The sequence below is a fragment of the Acinonyx jubatus genome, chromosome D3 (assembly GCF_027475565.1).
Source record: "Acinonyx jubatus isolate Ajub_Pintada_27869175 chromosome D3, VMU_Ajub_asm_v1.0, whole genome shotgun sequence".
NCBI classification, from domain to species: domain Eukaryota; kingdom Metazoa; phylum Chordata; class Mammalia; order Carnivora; family Felidae; genus Acinonyx; species Acinonyx jubatus.
The window spans coordinates 3,408,131-3,429,804 of NC_069392.1; the positions used below are offsets into that span (position 1 = coordinate 3,408,131).

General features: G+C 53.7%; 1 protein-coding gene across 1 annotated transcript in view; it reads right to left on the minus strand.

The window, feature by feature from the left end:
• Positions 1–18,878, minus strand: part of TMEM132C (transmembrane protein 132C) — a 308,999-nt gene extending 290,121 nt beyond the window's left edge. The window contains exon 1 of the mRNA XM_027044313.2: positions 18,569–18,878. Coding sequence (XP_026900114.1) covers positions 18,569–18,653 — 85 coding nt within the window. The 5' untranslated portion in view covers positions 18,654–18,878. The remainder of the gene's footprint in view (positions 1–18,568) is intronic.
• Between the last annotated feature and the right edge of the window lie 2,796 nt (positions 18,879–21,674).

A 21,674-nucleotide genomic window follows, 5' to 3' on the forward strand; every position in this document is an offset into this window, starting at 1 on the left:
ACCCCAGGAACCCTGAGGTCATGACCTGAGCTGCAATCAGGATTCAGATGCGAAACCGACTGAGCCACCGGGGCACCCCCAACTCCCTTCTAAATGACACAAACACAGGCTCGCAGCGGGGCTGGGGGAGAATCTGACAGACACAGACCTGTGTCCAGGGGTCTCCATCTAAGTCTATTTCCTTGCACTCTTTTTGGTCAGGAGTCTTCTGACTGCAAGAAGCAGAAAGCAAACTTGAACATTCAACAGGGTGGGGGTGGGTGGGGGGGGGGGGGGAAAGGCTACTTTGTCAGGATCCGGACAGAAAGACAGAAACCGAGGCCTCTTGCCACTGGGGCTTGAAGGCAGGGACTTGATTACACGGAGACACAAGAGTGAAGAAGCCAAAGAGGAGGGCGAGACCCCCAGGTCCCAGCCACCGTAGGAGCCACTGCCGAGCCAAGCGGTGGGGCCACGGGGGAGGGGGGGGGGAGCCCGTGGCCAGGGCCAGCCGCGGCCAACAGAATGGGACCCCGAGGGCAAGGGCGGCCGAGCAGCAGCACAGCCTCTAGGAAGACCCTGCCCACCGCCAGCCAGGGGCAGCACTGGAGCAGGGCTGGCTTCACAAGCTTCCGGAGCACGGGACAGCCACAGCATATTCCACCTCGGATGCACCTGTCCCGGGCTGTGCTCACGAGGGATTCCAGTGTCTCCAGGGCAACTTCCCTGAGGGTGTCCCCGTTCCCTCTGGGGCCTCCCTTTCTGCACAAGCAACCCAGCGGCGGCAGTGCTCGGCCTCACCAGCAGGGCGGCACCCAGGTAAGCCGGGCTCCAGCCAGCTTCCGTCCAAGGTGGGGATTCTCAGCCAGGGGTCTGGTGTGTGCCTCTCCTGGGGGCATATTTCGCATTCAACACGCTGCTCGATATTTCCGGTGAGTAAACTGACAAATGACCGATGTGTTGTGATGAGCCACAGAAGGCAAAGTGCAAGCATCTGTCGCTCTTCTGGTTCTCAAAAGACAGAGCAGGATGCTTAAGGAAGAGTATATATATATAGCCCCCTGGGGAAGGGACGGAGAAAAATCTCCGGATTGTTATAATGATTTCAAAAGAGCATATATGTTCAAAGCTGGGAAACGCTGCCTGAGATACTGGGTAGAGCCTGGGGATGTCACGGTCTGGAACAGGTGACCTCCGGGTGGGACAACTCCTCCTTCGCCACGCCAGGGTCCGCGTGTCGCATGTTCCGCGTGCTTCTGTGACTGCCAAGGACGTTCCCTTCTTTGGCTTCAGATCCCCTCCTTCGAGATTTGGGGAAATCACTCTTACACTTTCAGCAGAAGCCCTCTGCTTCCAAGCTCGGTGACACAGCACACAGGACACTCAGCCCACGAAGGAAAACAGTGCCCGTTATCAGAGCTTCCTGCCGCCGTCTGCTGCTGCCACGTGCAGGGTGGGAGACGACGTTGCGTAAAACACAGAAGGACTTTCAAACACGTTATCGGTTGTGTGTTTATTTTAATATGTTTTTGCGGGGGTGGGGGGAGCAGGAAGATGTGACCTTCCCTTCACCTGTCACCGAAGGGCCAGCCGTCACAAGGGCTTACATCCCAGGGGACGCTCCAGGACAGCAGGCTGGGTCGGGCTTCTGGGCTTGAGTGGGGCCTGGCCCACGGCTGATTCAGGACAACTGCTTCCAGTGGGGTTGCCAGATGCGTCCTCTCGCTCTGCAGAACCTCTGGCTAAAATTCACAGGCTGGCGGGGGCCCCTGGGTGGCCGAGTCGGTGAGGCGCCTGGCTCTCGGCTTTGGTTCGGGCCATGATCTCACGGTTGGGGAGTTCGAGCCTTGTATCCGGCCCTGTGATGACAATGTGGAGGCTGCTAGGGATGCTCTCTCTCCCCCTCTCTCTCTCCTCCCCCATGCACACTGCATTCTTTCTCTCTGTCTCCCTCCCTCCCTTCCTCAAAATAAATAAATAAACAAATTCACAAGCCGGTCTCCGTTATGCTGGGGCTTCTGGGGACTTCTGTCAAGTGAGCCAGGATGCTAAACATAAAAGGTGGGGGTGGGGGGGTGGACAGTGGATCCTGCAGGGATCTCGAAACATCAGTGATACTAGGTTTCCACCACACACAATCATCCAAACTCAGAAGTTCACGTCCAGAAGGGCCAGATCAATTCAAAATACGGCTACTACTCCAAAATCAATACTGGCCAACCCGAGGGAGACCGCACCGAAAAACTGGCCTGTGCTCTTCAGGGTGATGAGAGACAAAAGAGGCCCAGTCGTTCCGGAGACATTTCGGGGGGTCATAACTGGGGGAGGGGCATGCCACCCTGATTTAAAAACTTAAGGAAGAAGCCAGCTTCCTGCCAGACATCTGCCACCATCGTACTGGAGAAGGAACGGCCCTTGATGGAGCTCTCATTCTCCTTCTATTTTTTTTTTAAATTTTTTTAATGTTTATTTATTTTTGAGACAGAGAGAGACAGAGCATGAACGGGGGAGGGGCAGAGAGAGAGGGAGACACAGAATCGGAAACAGGCTCCAGGCTCCGAGGTATCAGCCCAGAGCCCGACGCGGGGCCCGAACTCACGGACGGCGACATCACGACCTGAGCCAAAGTCGGCCGCTTCACCGACTGAGCCACCCAGGTGCCCCTCATTCTCCTTCTTAGCCTTCTCTCTCTCTCTCTCTCTCTCTGTTGCCGTCTCTTGTCCAGCATCTCGGGTCACTCCACCCCCCTCCCCCCAGTCCACGGGATCCTCTACCGTGGACACTGCTTCGGTCTGCCTAGCATCCCTCCTCTCTGTCTGGTGCCCACGTCCCTGCCTCTCCCGGGAAGAACTCTTCTCCCGACTCCAACCGTGTGGACTGGAGGCCAACATCATTGCGTGTGTGGATCTCGCTGCTGTGGTCGCATGGGCCTGTGCCCAGACTGGGCCAGTTCTAGTTGCCCTTTCCTGCCCAAGGGGAGTCACGAGAGGCAGGGGAGAAAGACTGGAAGCCCAGAGACCATAATCCCGACTGTGTGTCCCATGAAGCATTGAACAGATTTTGGATTTGTAGCCACACCTTGAAAACAGGACCATTTCACGGTCTTAAAAGCCCAGATTTCTTGGTCTGCTTGCGTCATGAAGACCTCCGTGCTCCCGGTCATCGGGATAACAACTGTACCCATCTCGTGGGGTCTCTGTGAAGAATAAGTTAATATATACATACATGGGTGTATCTGTCCCAAAGAGGCACACCCTTCCGGAATACCAAACACATGTGTGAAGGCGAATAAAGGTATTTAGAGGCACCAAAAATACTTTCTTTTTTCCCCAGGTACTGCAAATGCAAAACTGTTTATGCTGCGTTCGTCTCGGGGGCGCCTGGGAGGCTCGGTCAGTAGAGTGCCGCCTGACTTTGGCAGATCATGATCTCACAGCTCGTGAGTTCGAGCCTTGCATCAGGCTCTCTGCTGTTGGTGCAGAATCCGCTTTGGATCCTCTGTCCCCCCGCCCCCCCCCCCCCCCCGGCTCCTCGGCTCCTCCCCTGCTCTCTCTCTCAAAAAATAAATAAACATTTAAAAAATCTTTAAAACGAGTTCATTTCAGATCGCCCACACCCGGTACACGTTGGCAATCACAGATGGGTACCAGGAAACATTAAAGTGGCGTCACCCACTCCATCCTCCATCCTGTGGACAAGGGGTTCCTGAAACAAGTGGCCAGAGTGGGGTGGCCCGCGGTCCTCTGTGGCTGCAGTCCTCATCCGCCCCTGAAAAGGAGAAGGACCCCTTGGCACAGAGAACTTGTAGCATATCCCTGTGGTTTGCAACGTATAGACGTTTTCTAAGAAAATAATATAGTGAAATTCATGCAAATAAGAAGACACAGACTCCTCCTTTTCAGAGTAGTCTGGCGTGATGCCACCAGGGCTGGGAGGGCGGCCAGCCTGGGAGGCCAGGGCCAGTGGACGTAGTGGCTCCGGGCTGGGTACCAGGGTGGGGGTGGTTGGAAGAAGCAGCCAGCTGGGATGGAATGTTCAGGAACCACAGACTTAGTGGGGCGAGGAGGGCAGCCAGCAAGAGGTGTATGTGGCTGAGCCCAAGTGGCCTGAGAAGGGGACAAACGGGGGGGGGGGGGGTGGCCTGGAATGGAGACGGGGGAGGGAGTGACAAACCTAGAGAAGAAGAAATCTGGAGCAAGCCCTGTGATTCTTATTAGACTGTGAGGTACCGGTGTGAACTCACGCATTTTAAGACGAAGACAGAGGTGGGGACGTGTGTGCGACACTTCCTGGCTCCATCCGCAGAGAGGTTTGGACGGAGCACACTCCCAAATAGCAACAAGCACATCGAGAGCCTAGATTTGGGTTTCTAAGCACCATGCCTGCCCATTAAAAGGAACTCAGCTTGATTCTAAGCCCAGGGCAGGGGAAGTACAAGATGCACCTTCCACCTTCTTCTGATACCCAGGAAGGAAGAGGGAGCTTAAAGGGACAATGAGGACGTGTCAGAGGACCCGGGATACGATGAGAGGGCTCCCGCTGGCCAAAGGTAAGATATCCTGAGCATCAAAATAATGGCAGCGATGAAACCGAAGCCTTTGACAAAAGAAATCCAGGAGCCCATTCTGTTAATAAATCCATAAATGAAATATCGAAACTCTTAGGATGAACAGGATGTTTACATTGTCTCTAGACGTGTTTTCACGAAATATTTACTCATCTCTCAGAGGACAAGAGTGACTTCGCAGTAGAGAAGCCTGGCGCCTGCCGTCTGAATCAAGGGAGTGACCACCACTCAGCGTGACAAATTTAAATCGCGTGCCACCTGACAAAATGCAACAAGACCAGAACAGCCCCTCTGGGACACTCCTGCCAAAGGTGCATCATCAGAAGGCGGTCATGAAGAAACGCCAGACAAACCCACATCGAGAGACGGCCACAAAATAACCAGCCTGCGATCTTCAGAAGAGTCACGGTCATGAAATCCGAGAAAAGACTGAAGGAAAATAAAGAGCCATGCGTGACATGGAAGAGATTTATCCAGACAACAGGGGAGACTGGGCTGGGGTCTTAGGACTGGGAGGCAGTAACGCAGAAACACGAATTCCCCAATTTTGTTGCTGCACTGCGCTTCCGGAAGAGATTGGCTTTGTGGGCGAGAAAACACGCAGCCAACATTCAGGGGCGATGAGCATCTATTTGGTCCATTACTCGGAAATGGCTCGGGGGGCGAAAAGTCCCAGGCACTCGTCCTCGAAGCTCTTCCAGATGTCTGAGCTTGTTTGAAGATGAAAACAAGAAAGCCTCCGACTACCCTCCCCTATGTGTGAGTTTTATTTGGACACGTGTCCATCTCAAGAGGAAGGAGAATCCAACTCAGAGGGCTCGCGTGCCTTGAGGGGGGACTAGTCATGGAGGAAGTGTGAAGCCGGCACTGGGTGCCCACCGATGAGCAACGGTGGGGGCGCCCAGTGGTACCCAGCGCTGTCTCTGGCACCTTCAGATGGGGCAAGAGGAGAAGGGAGTGTTACTGAACCCAGTGAGCCCGGGCGGGTCTTAGACAGGGGCCCCCGACAAGTGTTCCAGTCGTGGGTGGGGGTGGGGCAGACGCACAGGGAGCAGGTGCATCATACATACGCCAGCCTCCTCTTGTTCTGCCCTCCAGCCCCTGCCAAGGCCCCGTTGGCCAACTCCAGACGGACTCCAGCAGGCACAGGAACTGCCCCCTGAGGGGTCAGCCCCCCAGAGCCCAGAGAAGGATGTAAAGAATAGATATTGTATCTGGAATGTGGGCAAATGGTTGGCGGGGGGGAGGGGAGCCAACTATCCAACAACCACTGGCCCCTCTGCAATCTCTCTGAGCCTCCTTGCACAGATCCAGAAACGGGGGCTCTGCCGGCTCCATCAGCGTGCCCATATCTGCACAGTGGAGCGGCGATCGCACCCAGGCGGGATGAACACCTTATCCCTCCCTGCCTCCCAGTGAGGACCCGTCAGCGAGGCCAAGGCCAAAATACGGACTTGCTGAAACCGGCTCCCTCTGGATCCTGCCTTTGTCTCTCCAACTACGTCTGGCACCTGATCTTGCCTGATGGGTGGAGAACGCTGGCTTGACAGGCAAGTGATGAATGACGTTTGCTCATCCCGGGTTCGGGCAAGTCTGACACAGACTCAGTTAGACAAACACATCTTCACACTGCGTCCTGCTCGTCCGCACGGACGCAGGTAGATTTCTGAGCGGCAAAGAGGTACAACTTGTTTGCCTGACTTCTGTCTCCTCTATCTGTGCTGTGCATACTCCTCGATTTGGAAACGTAGGGACGTCGGTTTTTATTTTTGTCCCCAGTCGCTCACCGTTTTTTTCTCGCGGTACCACCCAAATTTTCCTCGGCACCCCACTCTGAGCCCTCAGAAGCTCCTCCCCCAGGTTCTAGAACCAAACTGAGGCAGTGAGGCACAGTACAGCCTCACCTCAGCAAGGGTGAGAAGGTGAGACCGCGAGGCGCCACCATCACAGGCAAAGAAGAACTAAAACAAAGAAAAGAACGAAACAAAGACTGATGCTGTAATTGAACACCTGGATCAAGCCGTATCTGATGACTAATTTTAGTATAATTTCATCATCCCCCAAAAGATATCTCGTACCCATGTGCAATCACTTGCCATTATTTCAGTAATCCACTCAGTTGTTCAGAGAAAGTCCTAATCAAGGATGTTTTTCACTGTTTACACAGTGAAATTCTGGTCTCTGTTTTAAGTTGATTCCTTTCCTGTGGCCACTTCTGGGAACCATTATCTGCGAAGGAGCCTCTCTTGGATCTCACCAGAAAGAGGCAGAGGGGCGCAGGAAAGGATGGCCACACAGAAAGAACGTTGGAGACTTAACCGGCCTCTGGCCAGCACATCTCCTGGCCAGCATCACGCTCCTGTATGAACCTTCTCACCTCAAATCTGACAGGGACGCTCTTCTGGAGTGACTGAGGGGACGAAGGGATACTGGAGGGTTCTGAGCCCAGTCCGAGACCCTTCCTAAAATGGTAGCCAGCTAAAGAGGTCCTGCACATAAAACGTACCTATACTTCTGACCTTCCAAGATCGAAGAGATTTGCTCTGTGTGAAAGGCAGACACAAAGATAGAATGAAGTCACTCATCCGCCAAGTAGTAAGGGCCTCATATACGCCAGGCACTGGAGCCAGTAAGGAGAACAGGGACACACGACAGTGAACGGGACAGAAAACACTTTCTGTTCTCAGAGAGCTTAAATCCTAGGGGAGAGGGAGACAGATAAACAAATACGTCAAATCTGTGGATTATCAGGTGGTGATAAGTGCAAAGAAAGACTAAAAGAAAAGAAAAAAGGAAAGAGCACAGAAAGTGCCGTAAGGAGACGACTCAGCAGATGGCACAGAGAAAGAGGGACTTCTCTAAGAGAAGGTGACCTGTGATCAGAGACCTGACGTGGATAGCGTCAGTGAAGTGAATATGCACGTGCAAAGGTCCTGCGGTCGGAGTCCACATGTGAGGGTGTGGAGGTTGGGATGAGGCCAGAAGGGTGCTCGGGGATCAGAGGTCACCCAGCACCTCGGAGCCCCTGCAACAGACTGCAACTCTGGCTCTGAATCTGACGGGAGCCTCTGCCCCTGCCGGGTTCTGAACAGAGGACGACGCGATCTCACTGCTGGTCAGGAAGCGTCTGAAGGGGGCCTCCTCAACCGAGATGCAGTTGCTACGAGCTGACAACGGTGGACACTTTGGTCTTCTGGAGTCATCAAGGACTCTCTCTACAGGATCGGCAGTGAGGAAAGAGGAAGTGACAGGACCAAATCATCAGCAACGTGTGCACCGGGAGAACAGGTGGTTAAGGCATCTGAGAAAAAAAACCCAAAATCCCCCTGACCGGGAAATCCCAAACCACTGAGGGTTGGCAAGAAGCTGATGTCCACACACTTCCTTGCCCGTGAATAAGAAAGGGAGCCCCCCGAACTAATGGGCAACCCCCCTGCCAAAGCTGCTGTGGGTGGGCCCAAGCCATGGATGCTGGGGGGGGGGGGGCGGGTGTGCAGGAGCCACACCATGGATGCTGGGGGGCGCGCGTGTCCAGGGCCACACCATGGCCGGGGAGACAACTGACCAGTAGCAGGGAATGACAGACTCCGGCAAGAAAATGGCATTTTGTCATCAGGACATCGGCGCACTAGATGAAAACACCAGGTTTGAAGGAAAATGGAGAGGGCCTGCTCTCAGAGTCAATTCTCTGCTTACAGTTATAAAGGGGGAAAAGAAAACGGTCACCTGAGGCTGTGCACTGACCCAAAAGATTCACAGACACATGGCCACGCAGGGAGCAGGAACGAGGAAACGGCGCTGGAGCGGAACAAACCCCCCTAATGGAGATCTCGCCCAGGATCCGGTTTCTCGCTCGTGAGCGAGGATGCCTCTCAAGGCCGCCTTCTGTGGCTGAGTGCTCCAGAGGCCGGGGGCCCCTCTGGGTCCTGGGCGGGCGCCTGGCAGGTGCCAGAAGGGAGAAGACCTCACTGCCCCTGCTGTAGTGCCCGGTCCCCAGCCCACCCCCGAGGGAAGGTCTGATGCAGGGAGGGAGGCGGGGAGGGGAGGAGGAAAGTCAGAGCTAAGGGAAGACCAGACAAAACCACTGTGCATGCAGGTGCCTGGGAGGGGGAGGAGGCGCGAGGGCCTGGACGCGGCCACGTGTGCACACGGCCGGGAGACAGGGTGACCTCCCGCGGGCTGCGCCTCCGACTGATGACAGCTGCCACAGGCAGCCGCCCCACTGGCTTCTGGTTTCCCTCGTGTCGCTCGTTTGCTTGGCTGGATAGACTCGTGCCCACCCGGCGTCTCCTAGGGCCTGCCGGGTCTCTGGGCCACGACGCCCTCTGTACGATGACCCCGGGCTCCCGAGACCAGCACGTCCCAGGCCTGGCCAGTCTTCACCTCCGTTCTCTCTCTCGTCTCACCCCTGACTGGCTCAGGGCTGGGCAGGGACCCCAGTGAGCGACGTGAGATGTACTCCATCAACTCTTTCTATGATCATTTGGGAAGCCACTTCCTTCTTTTGATAATATTTTTAATGTTTATTTATTTTGAGAGAGAGAGAGAGGGAGCAGGGGAGGGGCAGAGAGAGAGGGAGAGAGAGAATCCCAAGCAGGCTCTCAGCTGTCAGCGTGGAGCCCAACACAGGGCTCGATCTCACAACCCTGAGACTGTGACCTCAGCTGAAATCAAGAGCTGGATGCCCAACCAAGTGAGCCACCCGGGCACCCCTGGGAAGCCGCTTTCTGTCCTTCTATTTTTTTAATGTTTGTTTACTTTTGAGAGGGAGAGAGAGACAGAGTGCGAGCAGGGGAGGGGCAGAGAGAGAGGGAGACCCAGAATCGGAAGCAGGCTCCAGGCTCCAAGCTGTCAGCACAGAGCCCGACGCGGGGCTCGAACTCACGGACCGCGAGATCATGACCTGAGTCAAAGTCAGATGCTCAAGGAACTGAGCCCCCCAGGCGCCCTGCCACTTTCTTTTTCGTGAGTGCACTCTGTGAACAGGACGTGAAGCTGGAGGGCCCCTGGTGACAACGACGACCACCCAAAAACGCAGCCAACACAGAGGGCATGGGAGAGAACAGACAGCCAAGAGTGATGTCTGGTGGTACTAACTGACCCCTGGATCCAGCAGTGTCTGAAGCCCACACGGGCTTTTCAGTCACCTGAGCAACATCACTTATTCTACCCGCCTTTTTTTTCTTTTCCTTTTTTTAAAGTCTGTGGCTTTGATTCCATGTGCGCAAGTCGGGTTTTTCACTATGTGCAACCAAGGGAGTCAGGACTGATCAAGGGATTTGGGGCATTTTGGTGCGTTTTCAAAGACCACCTCCCTCAGGGAGGCGGGAAAACCTGTCCGAGGGCTTCAAACACAACCTCATTGTTTCCACTGGAGATGCTGCTCCCAGCACCACATCCTGTTTATGGGGTGAGGTTTAGATTTTTTTTTTTTTTTTTTTTTTTTTTTTGGCTTCAAATCATCACTTCGCTGGAACGCCAAGGTTAGAGCAGAAGTAGCCTTCTGTTCTGTGTGTGTGGCGGGGATGGCGGGTGCCTGCTTTAAACTTCCTTTGTTTATTTGGAGAAGACGAGAATCCCTCATTGCCTCGAAGAGCTGCTCATCGACCACCATATGCCCAAGTGGGTAGTGTTATATCCACACGTCTACTGCTTCTGAGTCTGCAGAGACCGTGAGGAAACACGGCGGAAAGCAGACATTGTAATTAAGGGGCCGGAGGGAGGCACCGAACAAGAAAGACGAAAAGTCCGCAGCAGAGCTGGGTGAAAACTTTAACCTAGGAAAGACGAGAGAGCTGTTCTCGATGGTTCTGATATTCTGGGGACCCAGGGGAGAAGGCAGGTATCACGGGTATTAGGAGACTAAGCCAGACAGAATCACATCTAAGCTGCATTTAAGCATGAAGTACATCAAGGGAGGTCTCAGAATATAAACCACCAGCTCTCTGTTTAGGCTGATAATGAGTGGACACCTTCACACTTGACCAGAGTTTCCTGTTCTCTGATATTGCCACGCTCACTGTTCTTTCTTATACATGATGCCCACGGGTAGTTTCTATCAGATCACGTTGTGTGATTCCCCTTCTCTGTGGCTTTGGTAATTATGCATGTCCTAAGAGCTATGGTTTAGTGAGCTTTTTCTTTTATCTTTCTTCTTTTTTTTTTTTAAATGTTTATTTATTTTTGAGACAGAGAGAGACAGAGCATGAGTGCGGATGGGGCAGAGAGAGAGGGAGACACAGAATCCGAAGCAGGTTACGGGCTCTGAGCTGTCAGCACAGAGCCCGACGCGGGGCTCGAACCCACAAACCGTGAGATCATGACCTGAGCCGAAGTCGGACGCTTAACCGACGGAGCCACCCAGGCGCCCCTAGTGAGCTTTTTCTACGTGCCTGATCTCGCCGGCTATGATGGATGGAATGGTGGCCGCCAAGAGCTGTGTGCACGTGGGACCTGTGAACGTGACCTGATTTGCAAAATGGGTCTTTTCAGACGTAATTCAGTCCAAGATCTCAGGACGACTTCACCCCGGGTTAGAGTGGGCCGGAAATAAGTGACAGGTGTCCTCGTAAGGCAGAGGGAAGAGGTGTGCAGAGAAAGCTATGTGAGGAGGAAGGCAGAGGCTGGGGGGATCCAGGTGCAGGCAGGGAGCACCAGGGGTCAGCAAAGCGGACAGAACAAAGAAGGGTCCTCCCCCACAGTCTTCAGAAAAGCACGGCCCCGCCGGCACGAGAGTTCAGATTTCAGGCTCTGCAACTGAGAGAGAATACGGTTCTGTCACACTGAGCTGCCCAGTTCGGCGTTACTTGTGACAGCAGCCTCAGGAGACTAACGCCCGGGGCTAAGGTCTCCCGCTCGCTGTTCCCTCCACATTCTCCATAATCCTGCAGAGCAGGTGTTATTACTGCCACCTCGTGAAACTGAGGCTGGATGGACAGGTGCTGATTTCGCATCCAGCGCCCACCCCACCGCCTTGTGTAACAGCTCGTCCTTTGTCGTCTGGGAGAAATACCCTTTCTGCTTGAACACAAAATGGTGAAAGTGTCCATCACAGGGTCTTCATCTTTTCTGCGCAGACAGGACCCTAGGCAACCATTTCTCAATCCTGGATACACCGTGGAATCCCCAGAGCAGCTTCAGAAAACTAAGTACGACCAACCCCGCCTCGATGCCCACCCCTCGTGCACCGCTGCCAAAGATCCTCATTCAATCAGTGTCGGGTAAGGCCTGGGGATTAGCATTTTTGAAAGCTCCCCAGGTGATGCTAAAGTTCGCCCAGGGTTCTAGGCTTTCTTTCTCCCTAGATTCCAACACGGGAGCACAGAGATAAAATGAATAAAACGATGGCAGCACCATGAGGCAAGACATCAATTATAATAAGGCAACTTCTGACCCGTAGGAAACCGGCTCCTTTCTCCTCTACCTCCAGGATCATGCGCTCCAAATCCCTATTTCTCAGGCGGCCCTGAGATGTTTCTGTGGCTGACACAGGCTTCTGGCCAATGCATCTAGGAAATCACACAACAAAGGCTCAAAGTTAAGCTTCTCCTTCTATGGTACTGAGCCTGCCTACCTAATCCATAAGTGATAGTTTTGCACGTTGCTGACAACAGGAAGGGTGCTGAGGAAGAAAGAAAAGGCATTTTATGCAGACAACGCATGGTCTCCTATACGGACCCTTTGAATTGCCTTAGCATTGCAGACATTTGCAATTGTGAACCAAACACGCCTAACATTACCACCAAGAACATCCTTAATCAGTGGCAAAGGAACGTACACACTGCAGAAGACAAGGAATCAGTCACTCTAGGAGAGCATCTAGAACCACTGTTCTGGAAATTTTGCTAATTCAGACTTGGCTGTGTTGTATTTCACCTTTGTTCTCTCCTTAAAGGCAGTTAACTTCTAAATCCCTAAGGTGTTTAAACACTTTTGTGCAGCTCAGCACACAAGCAGGAGACAGAACAAAGTCCCGCAGGGAAAACTATTTCAAGGGTATAAGAAGTACCCGCTCAGAAACCAAGGCAAGCCGATGAAACATGATTTTTATCCTTCCTCAAAGTACATACAAATAATCTCTAACTGAAAATTCTCTTAGCGATTCCTAGGGTGTAAGATGTATGCACTTGAAAAGGATTATACATAGAGGGAGAAAGTATTGGACGTGCACTGTTTTAAGTTTCTTACACAACATTTAAAGCAGCATAACACATTGTGAATGTAGGCTTTGATGAATTAAAGACGTATTTTGTAAACCTTACAGCAATGACTAAAATTTAAAGAGGAAGGACTAATGAGCCAATATGGACATAAATGGAATCATGAAACACGTATCCAATACAAAACCATGCAGAAAAATAAGAAAAAAAGGTAAAGAACAGGTGGACTATAAAGAAAACAAAGAGCAAGGTGGCAGATTTCCATGCAAACATATCAATAATCACATTAAATGTAAACGGTCTAAACACAAAGATTAAAAGACACGGATTAACAGATGGAATGAACAGGCAAAACCCAACAAACAACATTAAATATAAAGACACAGGGGCACCTGGATGGTGCAGTCGGGTGAGTGTCTGACTTCAGGTCGGGTCATGACCTCATGGGTCGTGAGTTCAAGCCCCACCTTGGGTTTACTGCTGTCAGCGTGGAGCCCGCTTCAGATCCTCTGTTCCTCTCCCTCTCTGCCCCTTCCCCACTCACGTTCTCTCTCTCAAAAATGAATAAACACTTCTAAAAATAAATAAATAGATTAGTTAAAAAAAAAGATTTTACAGGGGGCTCAGTCAGTTAAGTGTCCAACTTTGGCTCAGATCATGATCTTGACGTTAGTGGCTTCAAGTCCCACATCGGGCTCTGTGCTGACAGCTTGGAGCCTGGAGCCTGCTTTGGATTCTGTGTCTCCCTCTCTCTCTCTGTTCCTCCCCCACTTGTGCTCGCTCTCTCTCTCTCTCTCTCTCTCTCTCTCTGCCCCTCCCCTGCTCACACTCTGTCTCTCTCTCTGTCTCAAGAATAAACATTAAAAAAAAAAAAAAAAAGATTTGACAAGCGCAAACACTAATCAAAGGAAAGCTGGGGTGCCTATGTTAATAGCAGATGAAACAGACTTCAAAACATTTTTCCAAGGATAAAGAAGGCTATCACATAATGGAAAAGAGGTCAATTCACCACAAAGACATAATAATACGAGGTGTGTATGGACCTAAAGCTGTGTTTCAAAATATACGAAGGAAAAGCTGACAGAACTTTAATGAAAAACAGACAGCTGCAAAACAGAGCTGGAGATCTCAACACTCCTCTGAGTAACTGATGGAAGAAGAAACTAAAGTCAGTAGGAATGGGAGGTGCCTGAACAACACGGTGAACATGTGAAGCGTCCCTGTGACCGTGGGCTAGGCAAATACTTCTTCAATGTGACACCAAATTACCAAGAGTAAAATTAACAGAGCAAACTTCATTAAAATGACACACCTTTGCTTTTCCAAAAACACAGACTGGCAGAAGGTAACTGTAAACATGTATCGGATAAAGGACTCACAACCATAATATAAAAAGTATCCTCCAAGATCGGTAACAGGAAAAACAAGAACCGATAACAGACATGGGCAGAGATCGGAAAGAGACATTTCACCGAAGAAAACAGAAAACAGCAAACGATCACAAAGGATGCTGAACACCGTTAGTCATAAGGCTGACAACCGACACCTCAAAGAAACACCACTGCCCCCTCCTAAAACTATTAAAAATCAAAGAGAACAAAATGGTGAGCAGTAAGCAGTGACGGAGACAGAAATCAGCTGGGACTCTCATACCTTGCTGGTGCGAATGCAAAACGTCACTACGTATGAAAAGAGTTTGCAGTGGGATAAAGTTACACATCCACTAACCGTAACAGCCGGCAATCCCAGTTCCAGGTACGTACCCGAAGAGAATAAAAAACTACGCCCGCGTGAAAACTTGCTTGTGAGTATTTACAGTGACGCTTTGCATAATTACCAAAAGCTAGGGGTAATCCAAATGTCCCTCAAGTTAGGAAACAAATAAACGAGTGTGACCCAGGTATCCGACGGAATGTCATGTACCATCCAGAAGGAACAACCTGTTGTACTGGATGTGGGTGAATATTTATCCAGTGCGCTGTACTAAGCAAAAGATTCAAAAGCTGCATCACCTCATGACCCCATTTTTACGGAATTATGAAAAAGGCAGACCTATAAGGACAGAAAAGGGACGAGCGGCTGCCAGGGGCTGTGGGGAGGCCACCCGGGGCACAGACGAATTTTGGGGAGTGATGGAAATATTCTGCACCATCACAGTGGCGGTGTTTGCAGGAGTACACGGGTTTGTCGAAACATGTAACTGTACTCAAAAGAGTGAATTCTACTGTATGCAAATTATATCTTAATAAATCTGACTTTTAAACAAAGTGGATTGCTATAAAAAAAATTCTATCCATCAGACTTTCCATTTATTCCATTAATTCAGTAATACTCCCTTTCACTCCAATTAATATACCAAAGACTCGTTTTTATTAACCTTGCTTCTCATGACTATGGATGTATGAAATATCTAATACATGCAGAGGCTTTGTTTTAACCTCTGCTCATGGAGGTGTTAGCTACTAATATAATTGAGAGTTCTGAGTTCTCTGCCTGACGCTGGCCACTCTTGTGATTAAGCGAACAGTGAACAGTGAGACAAAGGAAGAAGAAAGAGCCCGAGGCCCAAGTGGCTGGGGGAGGGCAGCAAGGAGGGGAAGCAGGTGAATAATCAGCCCACCCAGGAGGCACTCCTATGTCAAGCTTTGGCACAGTGGAGGCCTATGGAAATGTGCACGCAAGGTTGAAGTTGTAAATCCTGCTTTAATCATGAATTCTCCCAATCTGGGGAGTCCACTCACTTTCTAAAAAACAACACCCGGGCACCCAGGGGGCTCAGTCGATTAATCGTCAGACTTCGGCTCAGGTCGTGATCTCACGGTTTGTGAGATCGAGCCCCACATGGGGCTCTGTGCTGACAGCTCGGAGCCTGGAGCCCGCTTCGGATTCTGTGTCTCCCTCTCTCTCTGCCCCTCCCCTGCTCGCGCTCTGTCTCAAAAATAAATCAAAACAAACAAACATTTTAAGAACCTCGAAATCCCAAAAGGTCTGCTTGTTTGGTCTTAATTCACTTGGTGGCCAGTGTGGATCCAAAGCGAAGTGAGCCTCAGGGCGCCCGGCTGGCTCAGACGGTAGGGTGTGTGGGTTGTGAGTTCAAGCGCTATGGTGGGTGTAGAGAGGACTTAAAATCTTTAGAAGAAGTAACTACACGCATCAGTAAATTAAATAAAGCGAAGCGAGGCTAGTTGGGGTATTATCCTCCTTTACGTACTTGTACAGTTCACGCAAAATTACCAATGTGTGCAGTTACAGGGTCCAAACCCACACCCAGCCTGGGGGTGCTATACCATAGGTGTGTGCGACCCTATGCCTCTGGCCAGCCAGCTCTTCAAAGGTCTCAGTATTTCTGAATCTTGAAGCACATCGGGCCCCACAGACTTCAGAACAGGCTGTGGTCTCGTGTGACCTTCCCCGGGGTCCTGTATGCGACCAACAAGCATGAGTACATTCTGGGGCAGCCTCTCAGCCCACCGAGGCCCCTCCCGCTGCCTCATCTGGGGTCAATTCCTCAACCTCTAACTGAAGGACACTTCCCCTCACCGAGTCTTACTTACATCTTAGGTCTTAAATCTTAGGAAGACTCCCTTCTTTCGTCCTGGCTATTTATAGAACCTCCCAGGAACAAGGACTCTACTCTGAACCCTGAGACTTGCAGAGACTTAAATCCACAGTGGAAAATAAACGTACAATTGGTAATAAACATTGATCAGTGGTTTCAAGGATTCTAGAAATCAGCACTTAAATCCTCTGGCAGGAAGAGTCAGAGAAGGCTCCCCACCCCCCCCCCCCCCCCCAGCCAGCACAGATTTAAATGAGGGTGGGGACACTTTCCTCTCTAGAAAGAAATCTCACTTTTTCTTTGGGGAGGCATCAGAAGGGAGCTGCCGTGCTGCTTTCGGTCCTGGGAAACAATGAAAAACATTTGACAGGGGATGAGTTGCGGGCCGCAGGCCCCCAAACCGCAGCTGAAAACTGTTAAGCAGAAGGAAGCAAGGAAAGGAAAATCAAGGTGGTGCTAAGCCAGGGAGGGGTAGCTGTGGGTAGAGGTGGGAAATCTCCATCCCTGTAGTCTCAGTCCCCCCAACCCTTGCTGTGTAAACAGCATTTTGAAAATAAAACTCCCAGGCCCACTTTCCCACCAAATCTCTGCCCTTAGCTTCCTCTACATGGGCATTTGTAAGGGTACCTCTTCTAAATCACAGTTAGAATCCTCCAGATTGGGGGGTGGGGGGGGGGTGGAAAGAAGGGATTTAATTAGGAGAAGCCCACAACTTACTTTTACAAGGCACCTTCAGCACCCAGACTTCTGGCCTGATTACATCCTCTACGGAGGCGGGAAGTAAACCTGATCAGGGGCTCTCACCCCTTGGTCACTTTACAATGACCCCACCTTCCTCTCCATCATCCGTCCAGCCGCTTTCCCATCCCAAAGTCGCCGGGAAGTATTTGGGGAAGGGATTTCTTTTTTAATGGCCACTTTACATGTTGGGAAACCGAATCCTACAAATGATAGGACCCAGAGCTATAACAGCAGAATTAAGGCGCCAGATGCCGAATGTTTGCTCTTCCAGATAAAACAGAAAAGTATCCCCAGCCCTTGGCGCGCGAGCGCACACTGCCGTCTACCTGGGGCTCTGGGAGAAAGGAACACTGTTCGAGAAAACAACGACTCTGTCCAGGTGGTGCGCCTGGGAACCTGCAGCCTCAAGGCACGCAGATTTCTCTGGAATTTCGGTCGGTGCTTAAGCACTTTGGAAAAGCAAATGCTACTTTTTAACCTCAGTTGGCAACTTGTGTCTCCCGACGCCTTAGCGGCCCAGCCCGCAGAGCCTGGGCCGGGAGAGAGCCGGGATTCTCCTCGGGTTGCACTCGGCCGGGCCCGGGCCGCGGCGCCGCGCGAAGGCGCAGGGACGCCTGTGCCACCGCCGCGTCACCCTGAGACCCGGGTCTCCCGCCCCGCGCGCCGCCGGCGGCAGGGGAGCGCCCCTCTCCTCTTCCGCGCCCGGCCCGGCAGCCGGGACTCCGCACAGCGATGTGCGCGCCGCAGTCCCCGCCCGCCCGCGGCCCCGGCGCCCGGCCGGGAAGGGCGCTTCCGGGCCCGGGCCCCGCTCTCCGCGCCGCTCCCGCCGCTGGCCCCAGCGCACACGCCCACGACCGCCACGACAGTGGCAGCGGCACCCTCCGTGAGCCCTCTGCGCGCCCGGCACTCGCTCGCCGCAGCCTCCCCAGCCTTGGGCAGGGTCGTCGTCCCCGCTGCCGAGATGAGGAGACTGAGGCGCGCGGCCTCCGGGAACCGCGCTGCCGGGAAGCCCAGGTCCCGGGCCGCCGCCGCGCCCCCCACCTTGCCGCACGCCCCAGGAGCGCCGCCTCCAAGCCGGGCTCCCGCCGGGGCCCCCGCGAGCGGCGCGCGGAGAGCGCGCGTTCCTCCGGGGGTCGAGGTCGCTTCTCGGGACCCCACGGCCGGGGCGCAAAGGACCAGGTCCGCCCTCCTGGACCTCCTGTTCCAGTGTGACCGACCGGAGGGCTGGGGGGGGGGGGGGGGAGAACGAGGCAGGCTCCCCGCTCCACAGTGTGACTGCTGGGGCTGGGTTAGGTCCGCACGGAATTCGGGCCTGGGGGCCACAGTGCCCCCCCCCAGCCACGCCCCCCCTCACCCCTGGGAAGCACCCAGAACCCGGATAGAGCCGACCAGCGGAATTTGCCCAGACCCCACGCACGCGGCGCCCAACCGGGTCCTCCCGGCTCGGCAAGGGCCGCTGGGCGCCCGGCACAGGCGCTCCGGGTGGGACCAGAGCCCTCCCCAAGGTCCCGGCTCCCCCCGCCCCGGCTCACCGAGACCCGGGAACTTCCCGCCCCGCCTTACCTTTGCCCAGCAGCGCGCCGAGCACCAGGCTGAGCGCCCCGCACAGCGGCGCCACCGGCCCGGGGGCCGCGCCCTCGGAGCGCATCCTGCGTCCCGGCAGCTCAGGCCGCCCTCCGCCCGCCCGGGGCGCAGCGCCGGCCCGCCGTCCCCGCCGGCTGTCCCATGCCCCGGGGCGACCCCCGGCTGCGAGTCGGCCGGCCCGGCTGCGGATCCGGTGGTCGCGCCTGCCCCCGCCGTGGCGACGCGGCGGCTCCGGATCCCGCGGCCGCGCGCGCTCCGGCCGGGACAACTTTTCTCCAGCCGCCGCCGCAGCCGCCGCCTGCCCCGCCCACCCCAGGGCCCGCCCACCCCCGGCCCGCCCCCGGCCCCGCCCCCGGCCCCGCCCCGGGCCGGGGCCCAGCTCGCCCTGCGGGGAGGGGCGCGCGGGAGGGATCCCTGGTGGTGGGAGGAGACCCCGAGCGCGGAGAGCCGGGGCTCGGGCCGCCCCCGGGGGTCCCCTCCGCCCGCGTGCGGCCGCCCGCCCCCCGCGCCCTGCGGCTCACGTCCCGGAGACTTCGGCGCAGGGACCCGCGCCTCAAGATGGAGCTGGACCCTTCCCCGCGCCGCCCTCCCGAGGCCGCTGCGGGGCGAGGGGTAGGCACTGCCTTGCACCTCGATTTCCGGTCATCCCTGGATGTTTTTTGTCTTGAGAGCTGGGGACATCTGGAAGTGGAAGTCTCGTGCATTCGCTGCGGAAAGCTCTGGACAGATCATTCAGTGGGGAAAGCCACGGGCGGCACCGTGTAAGGGGGGACCCGGGTGCATAGGATACAGAGGCGTGTGCACATGTGTGTGCGTCTGTGTGCCGTATCTCTGGGAGGGGGGCTGGAACCCCGGGGCGGGAGGCTCATTTCCCACTGTGTATCCTTTCATACTGGTGCGCGTCGCCCCCACCCCAATGAGCTTTTTACTAACTCTTCGGAGGACAAGGGGGAGGGAGGGAGGCGGGGACGCTCCCCTCTCCTTGCCAGACCTGATCCTGCAGTGGCTAGAGACCTGAGGTTCAGACGAGGAAGATGTGCACCTCTCTGCCCACCCCCCCCCCCCCCCCCGCCACCACCCTACTCATGCAGCGCTGCTCTCCCTGCGCGCGGGCATCGCGGCCGCTTGCCTGGGCTTGCCCGTGCGGTTACTGGTTCTCGGGGACCGGGGCGGGGGGCGCTGAACGATCTGCAGGCGGGACCCCAACTCCATCTCGCGATGCATCAGGAGCCCAGAAGCTTCCCCGGGAGGCCCAGCCCTCCCCAGCCGCGCCTTGTGGTCCCCTGGGATCGGTGTCTGGGCTCAGCGGGCCTGCTCTCACCTGGGCTGGCTTACCCCAGCCTCGGAAAAGAAGCCTGACTGTGCCATGTGTCACCATCCTGCCTGGCCACCAGAGCCTGGAATGAATTTCAAATAAGAGGAAAAGAAAAATATTTGATGGAACGAAGAGAAACGATCGTAGCAGCCGCAGACCCATTTCTCCTGACGGGCTCAGTCACAGAGGAGCAGGTGCCTGGCTCGAGGAGAAACCAGGGGTGTCGGGTGGCGAAGGCTTGGAGCGCACTCCCAGCTCGGGGGCCCTTTCTTCTCCCAGCCAGCGTGGCTGGGACCCGGGACTGGCTTTTCAAGGGAAGAGTGCTCACTGTTTTTCTCAGCCCCTCCACATGCCTGTCGTGGGGAGACGGCTAGGCGGCAGGAAAAAGCAGCCAGGCCTGGGGAGGCCTGGGTGGCAGAGGCTTCATTTCTTAAGTGGATTATGCTGATAATTGCCCAATTCTCCAGTTCATTCCGCTAGTGTAGACAAACCTTGGGAAGCACTCATAAAGTAGACTCGGGCCTCTAAAATGGAAAACACATTTCGTTCACATTTTTATTTGTTAGCCTAAAGTCACTGGAGAAGAAATATTTTTCATTTAAATGTTTCCAGCTTCGGTGAGAGATACAACTTCTCTATTATTCCTGACTGAGGGGTTAGGATCCTCTCTCCCTCCTGTCTGATAATAGGAACAAAAAACCCCAAATTATGCCCTCCACAGTCCCCTGCCCCTCTGCACTTCGTCTGCCCTGTGACCTTCTAAACATCAAACAAACTTGCACACAAAACTGAACAAACAAAAAAGGAGGATGCGGTCAGGTTACCTTTTTTTTTTTCTTTCTTTTTAGGAAAATCCCCCCCAAATGGAGGTGAGAATTTAGACATTCAGGCTAACAGTTTCCTGTATTTATTTTGTTTAAGGCATGTATTATTTAACCCCCAAATCATTAATTCCTTAACTTCAATTGCTTCCAGATGCGTTTCTGAATTTCATAGCAAACACCAGAGACCACTAATCCCCTCAAAGGCTGTTGCGAAACTCCCCGTGGGCTGCGGGCACATGGAGACAATTAACATGATTTATACGACACAAGAGCTATTGGAAAGAGGAAACCTTCTGCCTCCACATGTGCCTGGGGTTCCTAAGTCAAAGAGGTAACTTCAGATTTTATGTTGTTCGTGCTTACGTTCCAAATCTTTAGTATCATGTCAAACGAGGGATGCAATTCTTGAAGTTGGCTCAAGTGTTTCCCGTAAGGTCTGCCTCTAGATGGGGGGCCTAGAAGTATTATACATACACCAAGAACAAGGAAGGTAAGGGCTATGTGTTGGCCTCATGAGGCAGCTATGGTTGTCCTAATGTCAAGTCCTTACTACAGTACTTGGTATTAGAGAGAAGGAAGGGAGGGAGGGAGGAAGAGAGGGACAAAGGAAAGAAGGAGAGGGGAGGAAGGGAAGAAGGCATGCGTTTGTCACCCTGTGCTGACATTTTACTTAATGTTTACAGCAATCATCTCATTTAAGCCCTAATGAGAGAACTACTGTCCTTTGGTCTTTTATTCACTCACTCAACAAATAGCTGTCTGTTGCTCACCATTTTTCAAGCCCAGATATGGGGTTCTAGCTCTGAGCCAAACAGATGAAGGTCCTACACTCATGGATCTTACAATGCAGGAAGCAGACTCTAAAGAAATATGCAAAGAAACCCATCCTATAAGACAGCAGTTTCTGCAAGGAGGGCTTTTCGGGCTGAGAAACCCAAAGCGCAAA